A 23,533-nucleotide genomic window follows, 5' to 3' on the forward strand; every position below is an offset into this window, starting at 1 on the left:
AGTAGATGGGGAGAAACTGATGATGTAGAACAGTTATGAAAGAACTGCTGGAGTGAGGATCTTGAGTAGGTGAAAGGGGATAGGTGGTTGTATACAAACAGGGAATGGACTTAGGGAAATGGACAGTTCATCTATAGCAGAGTTTTAAGTAGTAGGTAGTAGTAGATGGCAGTGGGTAGGTAGATGTGATGGTCAAAGGTGACAAAAGTTTTCTTCTGATGGCCTCAATTTTCTTAATGAAGTAGGAGATAAAGTGAGGAGGGGGACTGGTGGGGAGCTGTTAGAGGGTTTGAGGTACCAAAGAAGGCATTAAGCCTTTTTCTGGGAGAATGGGAAAGTAAATGGAATAAAGAAATATGGTATAATTGCTTGACAGCATTAAGGGCTCTCTTGAGGTTCATGGCCTTTAATTTCAAATGAGACCAGTTATCATGGCATTTCTCAAAGCATGTTTAACGGCACAGGCAGTCAACTGAATTCAGCTATGGTTTGAGGTTTGGCTAAGCAAGTAAAATGAAGTAAGGGAAAGATAAGGGAATTGACGTTTGTTTATAATGGTAATAATTATAATGATTGATCATGGAATTTAAGCCGGCTAAATTGGAAGAAAGAACATCAGGGGCGTGAGGTACAGTAAAAAGGTCATACGATCAAGTGATTGGAGGTTGCTGAGCAGAGAAATTGTTGGAGTTGGGGTATCAGGCAGAAAAATATGAGCTAATGGTTAGAGAACAAGATGCATGAAATTGAGATAATGAGGATTAAAGTTATTCATCATGACAAGACTAAGGGTATGACCATGGCTAAGGCAGAGTGAAAGACAAAAATCATTAAAGAAGAGTTTCTCTAATATCCAAGCCAATAAAATCAGAATAAATAAAGAGTAGCTATAAATAAACTTCAGATTCCTTATAATTTTTCAATGAGATAAAATTATACACCATTATTATTAGGGATTATGACTAAATGATAGTCCAAAATGAAGGTAGGTAGCTATCAAAAATAATGCAACCAGGAGGCTTCCCTGGTGGCACAGTGGTTGAGAGTCTGCCTGCCGACGCAGGGGACGCGGGTTCGTGCCCTGGTCTGGGAAGATCCCACATGCCGCGGAGCGGCTGGGCCCGTGAGCCATGGCCGCTGAGCCTGCGCGTCCGGAGCCTGTGCTCCGCAACGGGAGAGGCCACAACAGTGCAAGGCCCGCGTACCGCAAAAAAACAAAAAAACTAATTAAAAATAATGCAACTAAAAGAAAAAAAAAAGAACACACAAAAACCATTTGAATAAAATTTGATTAGGACAAGACTGTATTGTCATAAGACAAAGTCTCATCTTATGACGGCTTTCTCAAAAGTTTATGTATATAGTACCAGAAGCAAGTTTACATCATTATTATGTCCCATTTTATGAACCACTTGAAAAAAGACAAATAATCATTCCAATACATGTACACTTTTGTTCTAAATCTTGATGTTATAATCTATCAAATACATCATATATAAAGGAAAACTCTAGAATTATGCTAAATGAAGCATAATGCAAATCTTACAGAAATTAAGAGATGTTTCAAAAGTAGAACCTTGAGAAAAATGGCGTCTAAAGCTCTTTAATAGGAAAATTTCTTATAATTCACAAATGAGATTCATTCCACTGAAGAACTGTATTTACGTACGTAAATTATGTTAAGTATTACCTCCATTACAATGAGAAAAGATCAAGAATGAAGACAAGGATAAAAAACCTTCTCTTCCTAGACATGGAAAGATATGTGGAGGGAGAAAAGCCGTCTCTTTTGTAATTCCTATATTACTCAGGTTACTCTGCAGTAACCATGTAAATACATCTGAACATCATTTTCTCAAAAGTTCACAAAAAGTGAAAGTTTGTTTAATTAGAGTAACACCCATTTGGATCTTTAAGTTATTGAAATTCATGTTTAATTTATTTTTTAAATTATAAGGCTACAAAATATTTTTTTTATCTGTAAGAAATTACTTTAAAAAATGTATTTCTGATCTGTGAGAAATTACTTTCAAATTACGTAAAAGGTACTTTAAAATGCGCAATGCTAAAGTTTATTAGAAGTGTCTGAATGTAAAATTTCTGTAACTATATGAGTAGATTTAAGTAATTCTGATGTGTTTGATCCATATTCAAGTATTTCACACAAACAAGCTCAGATCATTAAAAAAATAATAAGGTCTATTTAGTTCAGGCTAAGGGTTAAACACAGACCCCAGAACACGTTTACTAATTCTTCCTCATATCCTAATTAACAGACTAAAATGCCAAAGAAAAGTTGGCTGTGATTCCATAACAAAGGTATCTTCCTTCTTTCTAATAGCAAAAAATCAATTTAAAATGGTTTGGTCAAAACCCAGCATAATGTGATTTCTTGGCCTCAGTCTTACTGTTCTTTTTTTCCACTTTGATTTTTCAAACTCTGAGTTATTTTTGTACTTTAACTATAGAAAGGTAATGACTACTTGTTCCTTAAGTATATTTTGGGGGGTAATAAAGATTGATGCTTACATAAAATATAGCTGGATCTTATATTGGCTGGCCTCTCCCTTATTGTCTGGGATAATCACTAACCATGACTAAATAAATCATATTTTTCTAATACTGGTGCATCTTACATAGAGTTTTCCATGTGAAATGTAGCTCTATTAATTGTTAATCATTGTTCTTGATATTTTTGGAGAAGGGAGGCTCATATTTTAAGTTGATAGTATGTCCCAACTACACAGCAGTCACAGGTCTCTTTTAATCCTCTAGAAAATCAATCTAACCATTTTTCACATGATAATCAGACAGACAATGAGTCGTATGTGACTGGTCATCCTGCACAAATGTTTTAATTTGGCAGATATTCTTGAACAGAGCGCACAAACCAGTTTGTAATAGCAGAAACATTTAATAGAAACATCAAACATTTATGTGTTCACTGATAGAATAGAAACGTACAATTTCTTTCTTATTACTAACTCAAATACACTTTAAAATTAAGAAAAAGTAAAACCATTGGACATTTCTCATTTGTTCACAACCTGAAAACCAAATTTATAGATGCGTATCTTCAGTTTACCTTACTGCCGATGATTGACCGTACTTCATCATCTGGTGACGTGGGAGTTCCAGATATATCTGGATTACTATTACTAAGGCTCCGAGAACGATTTAAATTAAGGCTTGCAGGTCTCACAGCAGATCTAGCCATTGTGGCATAATGCACTGATCCTCCCAAACCCCCAGGACCTAGAGGTGTACATAAAATAACATATAATTAAGCAAAAAATTAATCAGCAAAGGACCTGAAAAAATCTCTTCCACTTTACAAAATTCCACAAAGATCATAAATTGCTTTTATTTCTAAATGAAAATACTATAAATAAGAAAAACACGCCAGACCTAGTGATAGCTATACAAAGATAATTTATTTTACAGCAGCTGACAAAACCATGTGAATTATAAATACAATCATTATCTCTTCAATGTTTCTATGATTATTACATGTACAATAAAAAACAAAAGTAATAAGAAACATACACAAACGTTACCTTTCCTTATATATGAGGGTGTCTAAGACCCAAAATGCTCCAGCTAATATCTTTTCCTTTTTTCCCACCCCTCCTGCTCTGCCCCTTGAAACACAGTCACTAAGAGGGAGAGCCAATTTCCTGTCAATATCTCTTAAATGAAACTATGGCTTAGGTCTCTATCTTTATCAGTGACAATTTTAACTATAACAAAATGGCAACTTTATAATATACATACATAAATGTATACTAAAGATAATTCTCCTAAAAGCCCAGGTTATACAAAAAAAAGCAAAGAATCCCCTTTTTGTCTGAAATCAAGCCTGATACCATTATTCAACCAGGATCTATGAACATAAAGTACCCAACAACTGTATCTCCATTTTTCTTTTTTAAAGAAATCTTTCTGAGTGTCATATTTGCAAATGACACACACCTGTCAACTAAGTAGTTTGTAGTCTTCAGGTCAGCATGTAAAAAAGACATTTTGCAAAATCTGTGAAATTCTAATAGTGTACTGAATGGAACAGTAAATGGAGTAGCATTATATACAGTCCACAGTCACTTATGTACTCAGAGACTCAAGTACTACAATTTTAGAAATCAAGATAGGAAATTATGAGCAAGACTTTAAGAGTCAATTAGCTCTCTTTTTCAATTAAGAAATAAAACGTGCTAAAACTGAGATTACTATTATGCCGAGTTTTCAGAGTGAATGTCATAATTACTTGTCACCATTGTTAATGCTAACAATGACAACAGCTGAAAAGGGCACTTACCATTATCACTAGTGAGGAATGGATGACTCATACAGACAAATATGTAAACAGGTTGAAAGGTATGCACAATATAATCATTAACCTACTAACTGAACAACTAAAGAGTGATTCAAACTAAGACATCCCCCACCACCACCACTACCACAGATGTCATATAAAACAAAAGTAAGTGGCTACTCTGGGCTCTAATATTCAAAAAGGCTGTATGATTTTATTGACCATGAAGAGATCAGAACTCTTCTAGAGGATAATCTTTTACAGTATTGTAGGTTTCACAGGGTTACCAGGAAACTACTGAGCCATCGTATTTCTTCTTTAACGTCCAATAGCACTCTGAATGACAAATATAACATTCTATTTATCTTTTTTTTTTTTTACTGAGATACTGGGGAACTTTATGCACATATTTTTAACACATAATCAAGAGAAAAAAACTGAACTGGGAACTGTAAGGAAAACAACTTTGCCATATGTACCCCAAAATGTAGTAAATAAACAATGAGCAGAGATATGTTTTTACTCTTTGAATACAACATCAGGTCCCTAGAGCTGAGCCACAAGTCAACAGCATGTATTATACTGAGAAAAAGAACTCACTTTATTAAGTATCAAGAACAAAATCCTCCACAAATGTCTTTTCTAATAGAAATCACCCTCACTGCTAATTTGGAATTTGGAGCAATAGCCTTTTATTAAACTGTTCACAAACAGCAGTTCGTATGTCAGACTACATAATCATAAATCAAGCTGAGATGACTGCATTAGCCTCAAATAGACTCAGAGAACCTCAGTGGGGATTCTTAAATACTCTTCCTTCCAATTTTACCCATAATGCCTTGCGATGCAACTTTTTTTTAATTTTATTTTTTATATAGCAGGTTCTTATTAGTTATCTATTTTATACATATTGGTGTATATATGTCAATCCCAATCTCCCAATTCATCCCACCACCACCACCTCCCCCCCGCCCCGCTTTCCCCCCTTGGTGTCCATCAGTGTCTCTATTTCTACCTTGCAAACCAGTTCATCTGTACCATTTTTCTAAATTATTTATCTTAACTGGGAATGATAAAATGCTTCCAGAGACGGAAGTTATTTTCAAGGTTTATTTCCAAAAATTAATTCAACCAAGATCTCTCTAATTCAACTTAAAGGAAGCTGTATAAATAATGATGCTTTAAAATACAACCTGTTTATCCTTTTAACTCCAGTACATAGCATAGTCCATGGCACTTAGCAGGCATTCAACAAATGTCTGCTATTGAATAAATGCATCACACCATGGACTACAAGATTATTTCAATCCTATTATGAACACATAATCTATGCAAGATAGTTTCTTAGTAAAAAGAATAAAATACCTGGTGATGGTGAATTAGGGTAAGTATTCGGTAGGCGAAAAACATAATAGATATATGATGCGAGAAGGCTGCTTCTGCCATGCTGGTCATGATTTCCTTCCAAGTTTTTGTGAAGCCGATTTATAATTGATGCCATGGCTTCAAATGATGCTTGACCTAGATTTACTTTTAAGAAGGAGGAAAATATTTTTCCATTAACTTTTTTAGACTGTAAGTTCCAAAAAGATCAAGGTTTTGCCTTCACTATATGCATTAAGTATAGTGACTACACACAGTAAGCATATAAAGATGATATTTGATATTAATTTTATGGTATCTTTATGATACTGTATTAACTGAATCAAAAATACTTTTCTTAAAAAAGTGAGAAAAAACTAATTTTACTAATTTAACATGAAAACTATGTGGCTTTGCTTAGTGAGAAAAAAAGAATCATCAAACAGTACCCACTACTTTGTAAAACAATACAAAGCACATGATAAGTAAAAAATCTATCTTACATATAACCTTTGAGCAGTAACTTCTCATTTTAGAGATGACTCTGAGAAACTAAATACCATACATTGAGCACATGTTACTTTTGTTTATAAAATAAAAATTACCAATAAAAGTAGATTATTAAAAATATTAATAGAAAAGAGTTGATAAGCAACTTAATTGAAGTGAGTAGCTCTGTAAAAGGATTAGAAGGAAAAAGGGTAGAAAACCAGGTTGAGGTAAGACTATAGCACATTAAATGCCAGGCTAAGTAATACCTACCCAGCCATTCAAGTTAGTATATAACAAGAATTTTGCAAAAATTGGGAAATTCTGGTAGCTCAGTGAATAAATGGATAATCCAAACAGCCATTCTGAGCAATAGCGCCTCACATTTTATGATTTATTTAATCAAGACAGGAATTTATGAACAGATAATGAGGTCAATTAAGTTTTCCTAAAAGTGGAAATATCAGATAGAGTGGTCATTTAGGAAGATTAATCTATATATACTGAACTAGAAGAGAGACTAGAAAGAGAGAAACCTAAGCAGGGTTTAGCAATCCTACCTGTGTTCCTGGTTGACTCCTTTTCCTTTTCCTCATAGTAGCTATTCCAAACCATCAGAATCCTTCACAAAACTAGGTCCACTTTACTCCCTTCTCCACAAATCCTGCTTTTTATCTCAGAGTAGAAATTTATAGAGCATGAAAGTCCTGAAATTCTTACTATAAATTTATCAGAATCTGAAACAATTTTTAGTTCCTTTCCAAAGGAAGCAGTGATCGTCTCCTACATAAGAATGATCTATCCACCTTAATTTTTGTCCTACATGCTTGCTTCATTAATTAAAATCTCTTGCACCTCTATATAAATTCTCAAAGCATATAAACATGCTCAAATCTCTCCACTCTTATGCCCTAATCAACCTTGCATCCTCTTCTAACTAAACTTCTCAAAACAGTATAAGCTTTTTGCATTCCTTTCACCATCTGCTGTTTATTACTAAATTCTCTGTAATCTGGTTTCTACTTTCACTATTTGACCAAGACTATTCTCGTTAATTTCACCAGTGGACACTTCTTCAGTATAGTAGATAAGAGTGGGACTCTAGAGTCAGTTACTTGGGTTTGAATCCTTAGGTAAATTTTTTTTCTTTTTTTTTTTTTTGGCTGTATGCGGGCCTCTCACTGTTGTGGCCTCTCCCATTGTGGAGCACAGGCTCCGGACGCACAGGCTCAGCGGCCATGGCTCACGGGGCTAGCCGCTCCGCGGCATGTGGGATATTCCCAGACCGGGGCATGAACCCGTGTCCCCTGCATCAGCAGGCGGACTCTCAACCACTGCACCACCAGGGAAGCCCCTTAGGTAAATTTTTAAGCGTATGTTCATCATTTTATTCATGAAATCATGAAATTCATACCTATACCTAGAGTTGTAAAGATTTCATACATTAATATAAATAAAGTACACAGCACAATTCCTGGTACACTGTAAGTGTTGTGGAAATGTTTGTTACTACTGTGATTATTTTACTATACAATCTACAAAAATGAACAATGTTAACTTTTTTTTCTTAAAACCTTCTATGACTTCTGTAACATTACTCTCTACAACATCTCTTCAATATCTCTTAAACTACCCTCTCTTCTCTATCCCACCATCACTGTCTTTTATCAGGACCACAGAATTTTTTGTATAAAATTCAAGATTTCAAATCTGTCTGCCTGCCTCCAGATTTTCTCACTTTCAATCTACCTCCGTGCAAAATCATCCTTATAAAAGCCAACCTAGTCACATTACTTTTCTGATTAAGACCAGATCCTTCAAAGGCTATTGATTCTTACAGAATAATAGTCCAATTTCCTAATGTGTCAAGGACCCTACTTCATCTCCCCTACGACCAATATCATCTCTAATCACTAACCCTTCAATTCATAACTAATTACTTGTAATTCCCCCAAAATTTCCAGGTTAGTTTATCTGTTTGTGTACTATACACATACTGTTTCATTTCCCTGGGCTAGTTATTTACCTGCCAGACTCCTACTCATCTTTAAATGTTCAACCCAAGAATCACCTCTACTTACAAGTGTCCCTAAAAAAATCTCAAGGAGTTGAATACTATTCTCCTTTGTGCCACCACTTAATACAAAACTTCTATAACAAGTTAGCTGAAATTTCTCACAAACTCAACTACTTTGCAGGATTGGGTGGAAGCTGTTAGCAAAAGTAAAGGAATGAATCTTGGAAAAAAGGTAGGAAACCTAAATACCTCTCCTTCAAGAAAAACTCACAAGAAAAAGAAGATAGAGATTTTGAGTCAACGAAGAGAATAATAGCTATATTAAATAGAGGATAGCAGATGAGTGAAAATGTAGATTATAAGTCATGTAAAACACAATATGATTTATCAGTTGCATGTTTTCTTAACTAGTCTATGAGATCCTTAAAATCAGAAACCATGCCTTTGTCAGTGCCTATCACTGTATGGTACATATTAAGTGCTTAATAAATATTTGGTGAGTGAATAAATAAATTTGTTTTCATAATTTGAGTAAAAGTCTATATGGCACATTTTATAGAAACAAAAGAAAGTTATTTTCCAGCATTAGAAACAAGTAAGTAACAACGCCCCACAAAGTCAAACACAGTCCTTATAGAGATGGCAAAAAGGAATCATGAGTGTGTTTCTGTAAAAGTTAGAAATGTTGCATGATAAATTTCATGATTCCCCCAACATAGGTAAATTACCTATTTGGCCAGCAATGACAGGAGGTCTAACAACTAAAAGTATCAGTTTATCAAGCAGAAGATAAAGAAATCGGACCACTGGTTCCAACTGAGATGAATTCAATGCTGCAATACTGCTCTTCAATTCATTTTCTAAGTTATTTTCCATGATTCGCATGTCTCCAATTCGGACTGGGAACATGTGTTCATCCAGAGCATTCACCAGAGCAAAAAACTTATCAAGATAAGGATCCTAAAACAAAGAATGAACAGAGGCACTAAACAATTATAACTTCACACATTCCACAAACTATGGACCACTGATATCTCATATTAATTGATAATACAAAAAAGTACATATTCGTATATACAAACATTGTTTCCAATTAAATACATCTATTCTCAGCTATTATTGTAAAGTAGCCACTTCAAATACTATTGATTACTCAAAAAAACTGTTGATATTAGGATTTCTTTTTCCAGTGTGAGTCTGCCTTATTGTTTTAGAGCTCAATTATAATGGCGAGTGTGTCAGTAACCTACCTGAGCCCATTATTAATTTATTACCTCTTAGCTCCATCCAAACCCACTATCTTTTCCACATTTTGTAATTCTGGAGCTAGACTCTTCAAACTACATTTGTCCTTTGTCAGCTGGCTTGTGATAGGCTCTGACAACAGAGGGTATGGGAAACAGTCTGCTAGTCTTGAGGAGTTAGAAGGGAATCTTCTTCCTCCTGTTTGCTTTCCTAATGGCAGCGAGTAGACGTGCATGCTGTGGCTCAGAGGTGAGGGACATGGGCAGCAGTGGTGGCTCTCACAGTTCCACAGCAGGAGCTCTCTACCAAGCTTCCTCAATACTACAGCATGGCAGGCACTGTGTTCCTGTAGCAGCGGTGTCCTCTCCTCAGAGGTCTGACTCACATCCTTCAAGATCTTGCTCTAGGTTTCTAGGTTCCTTCCTCCCTTACCACTTTCTGCAATTGCTATCTTTGTTACAATCAGAATTCTCTTTTAACCCATTTAGTAGTGAATCACCTTTAACTTAGTTAACCATTATTTATTTGCAGGTTTTCTCCACTCAAATTACTGGCAGTTTCTATCTCCTGACTAAATCCTAACTGCTATTATTTAACCTCCTTCTACACTGATAGAACCACAATCTTATTTAAAGCAGTAATGTGCCTGCTCTTTGAGCCTCCTTTATATCTACAGATGACCGAGTTCTGACCAATGGATGTGAGAAAAAGGCTACTGAAACTCTGGGAAGACTTTTACTTAGTTAACAATGAAAATAAACTTTAAGAAAAGGCAGTAATGCTAAACAACTTCACATTTATAATTTTAATACTGTTCTAATTTTATATGTTTTAAATGAATAAAAATAATTCTATTGAATTCTAACTATATATCCAGTAAATTTCAAAGCACCTACAAGCAAAGTACAAAACATCATAAAAAACATTTATTGTCTTCAATTGATCCTTTAAAAAAGATTATAACACATGATAAAATTATATTACAGAGTTGTAAAATTTTATAAGCTTTTGAGTTTCAGTCACAGGACTGTGAATGTCAGGGGGCTACACACTAGACACTTCCACTCTATTCTTCCTCTACATTCTATAGATTCTAAATCATCTCTATGAAATATTTTGCCCCAAGTCCTTCCTTGTTACATTAAGACAATACATGTATCTACCTGCCTCCATAAAAATAAAGCCAGGAGTAAAACACAAATATATTACCAACACTAGAAAAAGAGAACACTAACAATGATTACAGGATTCAAAAAAACATTGAAAAATAATGTATTTGTATACTTAAGAAGATATCATGTGATATTAAGAATAATTTTATTAAGGGAAGGAATATATTTAAACAGTATACTATAATGTCAACCTTCTCATTATCAGAAGAATAAGGTCTATAGGAAACATAAGCATATCTAACAACAGAAAAGTAAAAACTCCACTGGAGCATTATTTTACTAGGATCTACCTGCATACTGCTAAATAAAATGTATATACTACCTTTTTGCTGTTTGTTTGTTTGTTTTTTTCTTGGCTGTGCTGGGTCTCCGTTGCTGCGCGTGGCCTTTCTCTAGTTGCAGTGAGCGGGGGCCACTCTTGGTTGCAGTGCACGGGCTTCTCATTGCGGTGGCTTCTCCTGTTACAGAGCACGGGCTCTAGGCACGCCGGCTTCAGTATTTGCAGCACATGGGCTCAGTAGTTGCGGCACGCAGGCCCTAGAGCATGTGGGCTTCAGTAGTTGCGGCACGTGGGCTCAGTAGCTGTGGCGCACAGGCTGTAGGGCACATGGGCTTCAGCAGTTGCAGCACACGGGCTCAGTAGTTGTGGCTCATGGGCTCTAGAGTGCAGGCTCAGTAGTTGTGGCGCACGGGCTTAGATGCTCCACGGCATGTGGGATCTTCCCGGACCAGGGATCAAACCCATGTTTCCTGCATTGGCAGGAGGATTCTTAACCACTGCGCCACCAGGGAAGTCCTTTGCTGTTGTTTTAAAACGTGATATAGAGCACCCTGTCTTTTTACTTTCCCTACCTCACTGTGCAGAAAACAGTTAACATAGCAAGCTTAAGACATTTCAAAGGCCTGCTTACAAGGTTGGCCCTTGGCTGGCATCTGGGAACTTGGATTTCAGGAGGGTTCCCACTGATAGGCGATTGCTCACTATACCTAAACTGTTTGTGCAAGCAATATGGTTTATGCTTAATACCTGCTTTCCTTTTGCAAATCTAGGATTTTGGTATGTGTTAGGCAGAGGGTGTCTACGAGACAAGCCTATGGCAAAAACTCTGGGAACTGAGCTTCCCTGGTAGACAACATTTCACATGTGCTGTTTCAATTTATCCTCTATGACTTCATAGGAGAAAACTCTTGGAAGCCTGTGTCCTATTTCATCTAGACTTGACCTCTTTCCCCTTACCTTATTTTTCTTTATATCTTTCACTAAAATAAATCACAGCTGCGAATATGACTATACGCTGAGTCCTGTGAGTTCTGCTAGAAAATAACAGAACTTAAAGGTGGCCTTGGAAACCCCTGCATACCACCCCTTGCCTTTTCAAGTTGGAGAACCCACATATTCTATTTTGAACACCCGCCTCTTCTCACTCTACATTTTCTCCCTGGAAAATCACATTCACTAGTACAGTTTCAGCTATCACATTTATTCTGTTACCCCCCAAACCTAAACTCCTAATTAATCACAACTGCCTATAGGACATCTTCATCTGAAGTGCCCAGGCACTTCAAACTCAAAAATAAACTCATTATAGCCCGATAATTTATCTCCCTTAGTATGCTCCCAAATTTACTTCTCTCACACTTACTATTTACGTTAGAAATCACCACACACCCTAAATTCTGTGGCATTCAAGGTCCTTCATAATCTTTTACCAGCCTGGTCTTCTATGCTCATATACCATGATTTCCCACATACTTTAAACTGCAGTCACACCAGATTAATTACCCTTCCTTCGGCAGATTACTGCCTCTTTGCACTTGCTTTTTACCAATTGCATTGTCTACCCTCTCTCTGTATGGTAAATGCCTACTTACCAATGCAACTCAGTTCCCAGCAAAACAAACAACTCTCTCTCTGTACTTGAAAGGATTTAGTTCATATATCTAACATAATACTAGTTTTATTATAATTATTTTTGCACTTCCTCCTATTTCACTGTAAGGTACTTTAAGGGCAGGCTCTTTCCTTCACAGGTAACAACGCCCCTGACCTCACAGAGTTTACAGTCTAATGGGGGAAAGAACCAATAAACAAAGGATATGAATGCCTTTATATGTACACACACACACACACACAGTGAGAGAAAGCAAAAGTGCAAGAGCACGCAAACGAAAATAAGAAGCAGTAAGGAGTACAGGGTCAGACGATACAGAGTGATGGAGCTGCTATGTTTAAGAGTCACCAGCAAAGGCTTGTCTGAGGTAAGGAGAAGCCTTAATGAAGAGAAGTCAAATGAATGTGAGAAGGAAAAGCATTCCGGCTAAAGAAAGAGTAAATACAAAGGCTTTGAAAAGAGCTTGACACATTCCAGAAATATAGTGAAAAATATGGTGATCCCTAAGAACCCTTTCCATTTGAAATATCTAAGTCTATGAGAAGTAAAACGAGCTGGATGATGGTTTTTCAACTCTAATTATTCTGCTATATTCTAGAAACTTAGAAAAAAAAATCACTTAATTTTCAAAATGAAGTCAATAACATTTTGAAAAGCAAAATATTTGCTTTTGTTCACATTAAATGATATTTTATTGATTCCTTTAAAAAGTAACTTCCAAACCTATACATTTTTAACTGATATATAGTCTCATAAATCTTATAGCAGACAAAACTGATTTAAGTTCTAGACAAAATGTTCAATTCATTTAAGTGAAATTTGATCACAAAAATTATTAAAACTCACTTACCTGTGTATGGATAGATGAAACAGCAACAACTTCAACATTAAAAACACCTTTGTGATTATCTACCCATTTCATGCCAGGTAGAGGAACCTATAAGATATTGAATACAATGACCACAGATGCTTAACTTGATTATGAATTCTGAAACAAATGTGAATTATGAAAAAAAATTACAATATCTCAATGAGAAAAAATACTGTGGAAATATATTTTATGCACTACAAATAAATGTAGAACTTATATTTTGTTCTTATTAGAAAAATCAATATGTTTCCTACAAGAGAAGTAAAAGGCTCAAGGAGCAAAAGGCAGAAAATATACACTCAAAATTCTATCTTCCCAGAAACATATACCTTTATATCATTCCAGATCTTCCCTTATGCACATGTATTTTTAAATACACCCTTACATAGGTGATATATCAAACATATTATATTGAAACCTGTTTTTCACCTATTACATTGTGAATCTCTTTTCATGCCAATAACTTCACATCTACAATATCTTAATGGCTTAACAGTATCCTATTTTCTTTATTTTAAACACTTCTATTATGTTTTAATTGGGTTTTAAAATATTCATAAGCAAAGGAAGTCTATTGTTTTAAGGATTAGAAAACATTTTTTTCTGATATAAATTGCTAGCAGTGTTAATTAAAATCATATCACAAAAATTATTTTTAAAAGGGAGTACATCAGTTCTCTCTATTCTTCCTGCTGAGTACAGCTAGAAACCCTGAACATGATACAGAAAATAAACATAAAGACTGAAAGGGGAAAGAAGGATGCAGACAGGCTAGGGACCTCAGGATACAAGGAACTATAAGGCAGTGTTTCCTGGGGTTTAGTTTTGCCTCATGTATCCTGGGCTAGTTGCTAGAGAAGCTGGCAACCCAGAATTGCCAAAAGAAACAGACAAAAAAAAAAAAAGAACTCCAGGAAAAGCCTGCTCCCTCTAGTCAAATGCAACAATTGCCCTAATCTGGCCAAACACAAGGAAACAAATCACAGCCCCATTCCACCTCCACAGGCTGAGTGAGGGGCCTAAGTGTCCACCCTCAGCTGGCTATAATGAAGTTCCTCAATCCCTAACCCACCCTCACAAATACTGTCTGGTATCAGAGAAGACAGAGATGGGAACTGGTCCCAGTCCAGTGATAAAAAGTACCTCCACTAATTGTGGGGTTAGTGGAGGCCAATCAGGGAAAAGTAACAAGTTTCCCCCTCACCCTCACAGCCAGGGAGGTGTCAACTGAGGCCCGAAATCCTACCTCCACCCGATAATAAGCCGCTCCCAACCCAACGTGGAGTGGGGAATGTGAATCTTTACCTCCACCTGGCAACAGGACCTCCTCCTACTGCTAAAACACAAGACTTATGTAAGATCTAGAGTCATAACATAATACCCAAAATGTTCAGGATATAACAAAAAATCACACATCATACCAAGAACCAGAAAAATGTCAACTTAAATGAGAAAAGACAATCAACAGACATCAATATTTAGATACTGGACAGATCTGACAAGGAGTTTAAAACAGCCATCAGGGGAAAAAAAAAGCTCCACAAGCAATTACAAACATCCTTGAAACAAATGACAAAAATAGAAAGTCTCAGCAAAACAAAACAAAACAAACAAACAACAAAATATATATATACATATATAGGAAGATAGGATTTCTTTCCCATGGTTTTATATTGTTATTATATGAAGAAAATAAAACCAAATAAAGTAAGTTTCCTATTACGAAATTCAATACTAAGTAGGTAAGAAATTCAATATCTTTACTGAGGCAAATAATACAGGTATTGAAACTTTAAAAAAGAAACAAACGCTGGTGGAGTAAATTGAAACTACTCAGCACAAGAAAGAGTACTAGCTCTTTCAACCCAAAACACTCATTTTCAGCTTTAAAAAAAGGACATCCAAATAAAATGTGAACACATACTTCTTTAAAAACAGTCTGCAGCATCAATATCTTCTGGGCACTTGAAGAAATGTAAATAATCAAGCCCCAGCCCAGACCCACCTCATCAGTAACTCTGGGAGTAAGGTTAAACAACTGGTGTTACTACAAACACTCCAGGTGATTTTGATGCATGCTAAAGTAAGAACTACTCTCTTAAAATATTCTAACAAATAGTGTGGCAATAGGAATGGCATAATAGTAGCAGACACTTCTTTAGCACTTTTCATGTGCCTGGTACCATTCTAAATGTTCTACGTACGATTAATCATTCAGTCATCAACATAACCCAATTATTGTAGGCATTAATTATTCTCCTCAATTTACAGATAAGAAAATTCAGGCAGACAGACTATCTTAATCAGCTCGGTTTGCCACAACAAAATGTCATATACTGGGTGGCTTAAATAACAGAAATTTATTTTCTCACGGTCTGAAGACTAGAAAAGTCCAATATCGAGGCGCCACCATGGTCAGTTTCTGGTGAGAACCCCTTCCTAGCTTGCAGATGACCACCTTTCACTATGTCCTCACACAGCCAAGAGAGCAAGCTCTCTGGTGTCTCTTCTTACAGAGCACTAATCCCAGCATGAGGACCCATCCTCATGACCTCATTTAACCTAATTACCTCCCAAAGGCCCCATCTCCAAATTCTATCACATTGCGGGTTAGAACAATTTAGTCCACAGCAGAATAAGAAACTCACCTGAGGTCAGTGGGAGCTGGGAGTGAAATTTTGGATATTATGTTATACTGCCTTTCAAAGGTATATGAGATTAGAAAAAAAATCAACAACAAAAAAACTTTCATAATCCCACACCCCTTTGAGAGCGAAATTTGGTATATATTTTCCAAACTATTTCCACCCAGTTGCTGATATATCTACATATTGAGTTTGGTTGTCACGACATTATTTGTTTGTTTTTATATTTTTATTACAAATGTCCCATTGGGATATTTAAATCTATATCACTCCTCTTAACTACTGTATCATTGTATGGCTGTACAAAAATTTAATTAAACAAACCCTTGGTAGACATCCAGGTAATTTCCATTTTTTACTTTTTGCTAATACCAATAATCCTGTAATTTTCTTCTTTAAATTCATACAACAAATATTTACTGAAGTCTCTACACAGTTTTCTAGGTACTAGGGTTTCATGATAAACATAACATCTGCTCTCAGGGAGCTTACTACCCATCTCTTGTAGAAAAAAAGAAAATAAGAATTTCAGATAGTGATAAGTATTTAGTAAATGAAAATGGATTAAAAATGATAGACTGTATTAGCAGTGTGGAGGAAGGAAGGGTTGAAAATTCATGGAGTGAGGGAAAGCCCCTCTGAGGAAGTGCTATTTGAAATATATAATGAAATAAATATAATGAAAAGACTCCAGCCATGAGGAGATCAGGAAGAAGAAAGACAAAATTCAAAGACTGAGAGGCTGGAAAAAATTTGGAAGAAGCTGTAAGCACGGAACAAGGGGTGTGGTGGTAGTAGAAGATGACGCTGTAGAAGTGGAAGAACCCAGGTCTTTCAGAGATTTCCTGTAGGTCGCAGGAAAAAAGATCTAGATTATATTCTAAGTACAATGAAATTCCGAAGGAACATTTTATTTTGATAATAAACATTAAATCTTAGTAATATAATGCTGAATGAAAAAAGCAAGTCTCAGAGGATTATTTATAGCATAATAACCTTTTCATTAAATTCATAAAATAAGCAAAGTAAACAATGTATTCTTTAGGCACATATATACCTCAATTAAAAAGTAGTTTTAGAGATTTCCCTGGTGGTGCAGTGGTTAAAAATCCGCCTGCCAATGCAGGGGACACGGGTTCAAGCCCTGGTCTCGGGAAGATCCCACATGCCGCGGAGCAACTAAGCCGGTGCGCCACAACTGCTAAGTCTGTGCTCTAGAGCCTGTGAGCCACAACTACTGAGCCTGCGTGCCACAACTACAGAAGCCCACGCGCCTAGAGCCCATGCTTCACAACAAGAGAAGCCACCACAATGAGAAGCGCGCGCACCGCAACGAAGGAGCAGCCTCCACTCTCCGCAACTAGAGAAAGCCTGCACGCAGCAACGAAGACCCAGCACAGCCAAAAATAAATAAATAAATTTATTTTTGAAAAAAAAAGTAGTTTTACCGGGGGGTTGGGGTGGGGGGTGATTGAGATTGGGATTGACATATATACATTAATATGTATAAAATAGATAACCAATAAGAACCTGCTGTATAAAAAAATAATAAAATTAAATTTAAAAAATAAAAGATTCTATGGGGAAAAAACCTTACAGAAAAATGGTCTGAGGGTATCTCAGTCAACAAAATAAATGGCCTCTCACCCACTTTATTTCTGACCCACATAGGCTGAGATCACCAAGGAATTCTTTTCCTTACCATACAGACCATTTATACTCAGTTTTATTTTACCCTAACTCTGTAGTACTTTTTTTAAATCATTTTTTTCTCCCTAATATTTTACTTCTTTCCTTGTTAACATCTCTCTTTGCAGCTCTACGTTTCTTATTCTCAAAATCTGATTCCTGGCTCACCCCCCTGCCCCCACCTTCCCAGAAATGATTGGAAATACAGGTGTATAACCAACTCAGAAGATTTTTTTTTTTTAAGTTCAGTACATGAAACCTCCAACCACATCTGGCCATTCACCATTCCAGACATTTTGGTAGGTGTTGATTTGCCCCTAATATTTTGATGTTTGTAATACACTAAATTCTCCATTAATCAGAATGGAATATTCTGGTTAAATTTCTAAAGAAGATACACTTTTTTTTTTTTTTTTTTTTTGCGGTACGCGGGCCTCTCACTGTTGTGGCCTCTCCCGTTGCGGAGCACAGGCTCTGGACGCGCAGGCTCAGCGGCCATGGCTCACGGGCCCAGCCGCTCTGCGGCATGTGGGATCTTCCCGGACCGGGGCATGAACCTGTGTCCCCTGCATCGGCAGGCGGACTCTCAACCACTGCGCCACCAGGGAAGCCCAAGAAGATAAACTTTTCAATAAACTTTTGCTCTTGCTGGAAATAAAAAAAAGTAGTTTTAAGAGGCTAGTTTTCAAAACAATGTGAATGTACTTAATACCACAGAACTGTACACTTAAAAATAGTTAAAATGGTAAATTTTATGTTATGTATATTTTACCACAATTTTTTTTAAAGCCTAGCTTTTTGTAGTTAGAAGGAAGAAGAGTATGGAATAAGGGAGGAGCACATAAGTGATGTAAACTATTGTCAGTGTTCTAGCTCTTGGATTGGGTGGTGGATTCATGAGTGTGTATTATATTATTAAAATAACAAAAAATTGAAAAGCATAACTATCCTCAGGTGTAACCGCTGTTAAGTTCAAAAATATCCTATATGCTGATCTTTGCATACCTATGCAAATAGAGATGATAAACTGCCATGCTAGTCTATATGTCAATCTTGTATGAATCTTGTAAGCATGAATCTGCTTCCTGGAGCCCAATAAACACTAATCCTGAAAAGCTGATGACACTGAACTGAGATAAATTCACTAGAATCACTCTGTTGAGGCATATTGGGGGGCCAAGGTTTTCCTCTCACCATAAAGTTCCAACAGTATTCAACAAGAATGAGTCCAGTTTGGGACATTTTATGTCTGAGATATCTACAGAACATCCTGGCAAAGACATCACTAGGCTTTTTAATTTACCAGACAAATAACTGGCAAGAAATGAGTGAGCAGAGATGCAGATTTAAGATTCATCAACTAGCAGTAGGAGTCAGGAGCATCTTGGTCCTCTTGTAAGTTACATACTACACCACTCTGAGAGTACTGTTCACAGAACTGCAGTCAGTGATCCTGCCTGGGAAGAGTGTTTACAGGTTCAGAGTGAAAAGAACATGAAAACTTCAGGGGGAAACACCAGAAAACCAAGAAAATGTGGTGAAACAAAGCCAACAAAGGTTCACCTTCCTTTTTACCCAGTGTTAAGAAGAAAATGATCCATTTATCACTGAAAATTACCACTGAGTGAAATATAATAAAGCAATAGTTCACTAGTTACAGAAATTAGTTTCTCAGTACCTAAGTGTGATTATATGGCAAGCTTCATATTCTAAGGTCCAAAGAACTGTTGAAGTTAACACATATCAGAAGTTCTCTGACTTTCTGAATCAAAGAGAGCTCAACCTCAACCAGGAAAGTGAAGACAAAATTGCATCAAGCAATGACCTATAAAAGTCAAATATTTAAGTATTTATCTCTTACTTGCTTTAAATTAAGCACTAAAATTAATATATACTATGCTTTAAATATAATAATGGGGCTTCCCTGGTGGCGCAGTGGTTGAGAGTCTGCCTGCCGATGCAGGGGACACGGGTTCGTGCCCCGGTCCGGGAGGATCCCACATGCCGCGGAGCGGCTAAGCCTGCGCATCCGGAGCCTGTGCTCCGCAACGGGGTAGGCCACAACAGTGGGAGGCCCGCGTACCGCAAAAAAAAAAAAAAAAATATATATATATATATAATAATGATGCTAAGAATATATACTGTTCTTTTAATATAGTAATTAAAATATACAAAAGTTTAAGCACTTAATCAGGTAGTTTAATATCACATATCAATCAGCCATACTATGTATCTATAGTCAAATCCAAATTATCACCATATTCTTTATATATGAACATACACGTTGTAGCTAGAAGAAAACCATCAGCCTCCCCCTTTAGAAAGCTGACCTTGAATCTGCAAATCAATTAAGAACAAATCTATAACTTCCATAAAATTATATTTTCTTTTAAAATATTTCCTTCTGGGGGCTTCCCTGGTGGCGCAGTGATTGAGAGTCTGCCTGCCGATGCAGGGGACACAGGTTCGTGCCCCGGCCGGGAAGATCCCACATGCCGCAGAGCGGCTGGGCCCGTGAGCCATGGCCGCTGAGCCTGCGCATCCGGAGCCTGTGCTCCGCAACGGGAGAGGCCACAACAGTGAGAGGCCCGCGTACCACAAAAAAAAATATATATATATATATATATTTCCTTTTGAAATACGATGCTACCCCTGACAGAAGACTAATTTATTTTACTGAAAAGATATGTTCCTGGAAAACTGAATGAAAGATTTGGGGGTTGGGGGGTTTCTGTCCTATTTCTTTCCTACGGTCTTTATTCATTCATTTAATAAATATTCATTAACTGTCTACTATGAGCCAAGCACTATTCTAAGCACTGGTAGATACAGCAATGCATAAGAAAGACAAAGTCCTTAACCTCATGGAGCTTATACTCTGTAGACAATAAACAAAGATATATGAACTATAAAGTCAGTGGTAAGTTTTTTTTTTTTTTGGCTGCGCCCCACGGCATGTGGGATCTTAGTTCCTGACCAGGGATCAAACCCAAGCCCCTGCAGTAGAAGTGCAGAGTCTTAACCACTGGACTGCCAGGGAAGTCCCAGTGATAAGTATTATGAGGACAAACAAAGGGATAAAAAGCGGTGGAGGCTGCTACTTAAAACAAAGTAATTATAGATGACTTCTCTGAAGAGGGGATATTTGAGTGGATATCTGAATTAAATAAAAAGCAGGTCCTGTGATAGAGCATTGCCAGCAAAGGAAAGTACAAAGGGCCTGAGATGGGAATGTGCTCTTCATGTATGAGGAACAACAAAGGCGCTGTGCTATATAGTCAGGGCAGAGTGACAGAGAATGGTGAGAAAGGAGGTCAGAGCAGTAGCCTTACATTGCCTTTTTTTTTTAAATTAAAAACAATATAAATTTATTTGTGAAAACTTTTAAAGTTCTATAATGAAAAATAAATGCCACCAGGAGAACATTCACAAGACACATTTCAGATTAATGGTTACAAACAATTGTAGTCAAAGCATTAAGAGACATTGGTAATCATCATGTAACCGTTCTCTCAAAAGGCACTTTGGTTTTTGAACAGTGGCTACTGATTCTTGATTGAGATTTTCCCAATGTTTTTGTTTCTTTCAAGTCACATATGTCATCATCAAAGCTGCTAATGTCCCTTGGAAAATAATATTATTACTTCACTATATACATACTTAGAGAGAGAAGAAACAGCAAGTTTGAGAAAACTATCTTTGTAATGAAAAGCCCATTTCATTCAAACTGGAGAATTTCAATGTGAGAGAAACTGACCTCAGGAGATAGTACAGAATAAGCCTGTGGCGGTTTTTCCAGTGAGACCGGTAGGCAAAACTGCCCAGTCTTTAATCGTCCATTCTGAAGCATCGGTATCCACTTTTAAATAAAAAGGAAACAATATTAATTTAAATATGTTTGTTATAAAAGTAATTACTTGGAAAATCTGTTTTTAGAACTTGGTATGAGCCAAATTCGTTTCACATCACTAAACACCAAGGGGATTTAATTATCAGGTAATAATAATAGGTTTTCATAATTCCTCTAAAGAAGTTTTCCCAACAATATTTAAGGAGGATCCCCAAAACATTACCAACTAACTATGCAATACTTAAATCTATAGCAGGTCCTCATTATCCAAGGGAAAGTTGGTAATAGAAAGTAGAAAAGGCCACAAAGTGAATCAATTTTAAACTGGGGTAACAGTGTCAATGTAAATAGGGAAAGAAAGATTTGATTACGTAAGAATGTTGGAAACAAAACTAAGAAGTATGACATAAACTTATTTTCTTACATTTAGCAAAAATTCATGTCATAAGCTGAAGACAAAAGATATGTATCAAATGTTAGTTTTTCTCTTTTAGGTGAAGGCGTGCCTTTCTGACAAAATTGTGGTAGCACACTCTGATGTATTCATCTTAGGTTTACTTTTGTGATTCAATAGTAATGATTTTCAAAAAATACTCAGGCGTTTTAATTGCTTTAATTAAGACAATTAAAAAGGGTTTTAATTGCCAAGGGTCTCTTTTAATCATTTTACGTTCAAACCATTTTCTTCTGAAGAACACTTAAAACTGTTACATTTACACAGTACTGTTGGGTAAATATACAATAATCAGGACCAACACCTAAGTGTTTACACATGTTAGTTAGTTAATTAATGACACTGGTTAACTATATTGAGAATTTTCTTGTTATGATGACCCTTCCTAACGAACATGGGGAATCAGATAAGGAATACTCAAATAATAATGAACACCAATTATCTTAAATATTGTTAATTATATTTAAGATCAAAGGGCTAAATATTTAACAAAATATACTTACCGTGTATCCAACAGGAGTTTCAAGAGGAGTATTTTGTTTTTGTTGACAACTAACATGATAAAAAGTAAAAAGCAAGTGATGATGGTCAGTTAAAGTAGCAGGGAGTTTAACCTTGATTTCTTCATGAAAATCAGGAGACCTTCATACAAAAACAAAACAAAACATCAATAGTCAGTAATGTGTTCAAAATAAACAATTATTGCATTTGTATGTTTGAGTAATTTTAAAATTAATTTCAGGATTCATGCTTAATTTTTCTTCTAGTCCAAAATATTTTTATTTCCAAGCTCTTAAGTAAAGTAACTAACCCCTACTTCCAGATGAGGGAGCTGCCACTGTTTCTGAAATTTCTCATCCCATTTTTATTAATGGGTTGAGTAATCCTACTATTTGAAAATTCATTAATAGTCACCACCTTGATGCTGAAATCTTCATTAGATTGGAAACTGTATAAGAGAAGAGACTAGGGCAAGGCTTTCTATATTTATAAACCAATTTGGATACATATTACATAGAAAAAAAATAATGAGCTTTTATAAGTGTATATCTTATAACCATACCATAGAAAAACATTTTTCTGTTATAGGAGTACAGCTTCATAGTAAGACTAAATTGTATTATCCTTTTGTTAAAAAAAAAAGAAAGAAAGAAAGAAAAAAGGAATCTTTAGACAACTTGGTATCAAGATGGGCTCTCTATGCAATGTCTTATATCTATCATTCCATTGCTAAAGAAATAAATGTTACCTAAACATGGACAGTTGTGTATTGACTGACAGCTTTACAAAAAAAAAAAAAAAAAAAAGGACAAGGAAAAGAGAAAAAAGAAAAGAAAAAATCAGGGAATCCCCACAAATTGCAATGTGCCCCACCATTTAGAAGGGCTCCCAGCTACTAAGGAATACAACAAATATCATATTTGATCAAACCAATGGCACTTGCATCTCAATATTCATTGAGAGTGGGCCCTAAGAGCATTTTTATAAGATAGCATGGCTGCTATTTATGATATAGACCTAAAAGGGATAGAACC

General features: G+C 36.1%; 1 protein-coding gene across 7 annotated transcripts in view; it reads right to left on the reverse strand.

The window, feature by feature from the left end:
* The window catches only part of DOCK7 (dedicator of cytokinesis 7), a 208,106-nt gene that overhangs the window by 87,948 nt on the left and 96,625 nt on the right, over positions 1-23,533 (reverse strand). For all 7 annotated transcript variants that reach the window (XR_010940861.1, XM_067726375.1, XM_067726373.1 and 4 more), the window contains 6 exons: positions 22,502-22,640; positions 21,452-21,553; positions 13,340-13,426; positions 8,909-9,140; positions 5,678-5,842; positions 3,086-3,255 (listed from right to left, as the gene is read on the reverse strand). Coding sequence is in view for 6 of the 7 variants with exons in the window: in XM_067726375.1 (XP_067582476.1) it covers positions 3,086-3,255; positions 5,678-5,842; positions 8,909-9,140; positions 13,340-13,426; positions 21,452-21,553; positions 22,502-22,640 (895 nt within the window). In the remaining variant the exon portion in view is untranslated. The remainder of the gene's footprint in view (positions 1-3,085; positions 3,256-5,677; positions 5,843-8,908; positions 9,141-13,339; positions 13,427-21,451; positions 21,554-22,501; positions 22,641-23,533) is intronic.

This window comes from Pseudorca crassidens, chromosome 2 (genome assembly GCF_039906515.1).
Source record: "Pseudorca crassidens isolate mPseCra1 chromosome 2, mPseCra1.hap1, whole genome shotgun sequence".
NCBI classification, from domain to species: Eukaryota; Metazoa; Chordata; class Mammalia; order Artiodactyla; family Delphinidae; genus Pseudorca; species Pseudorca crassidens.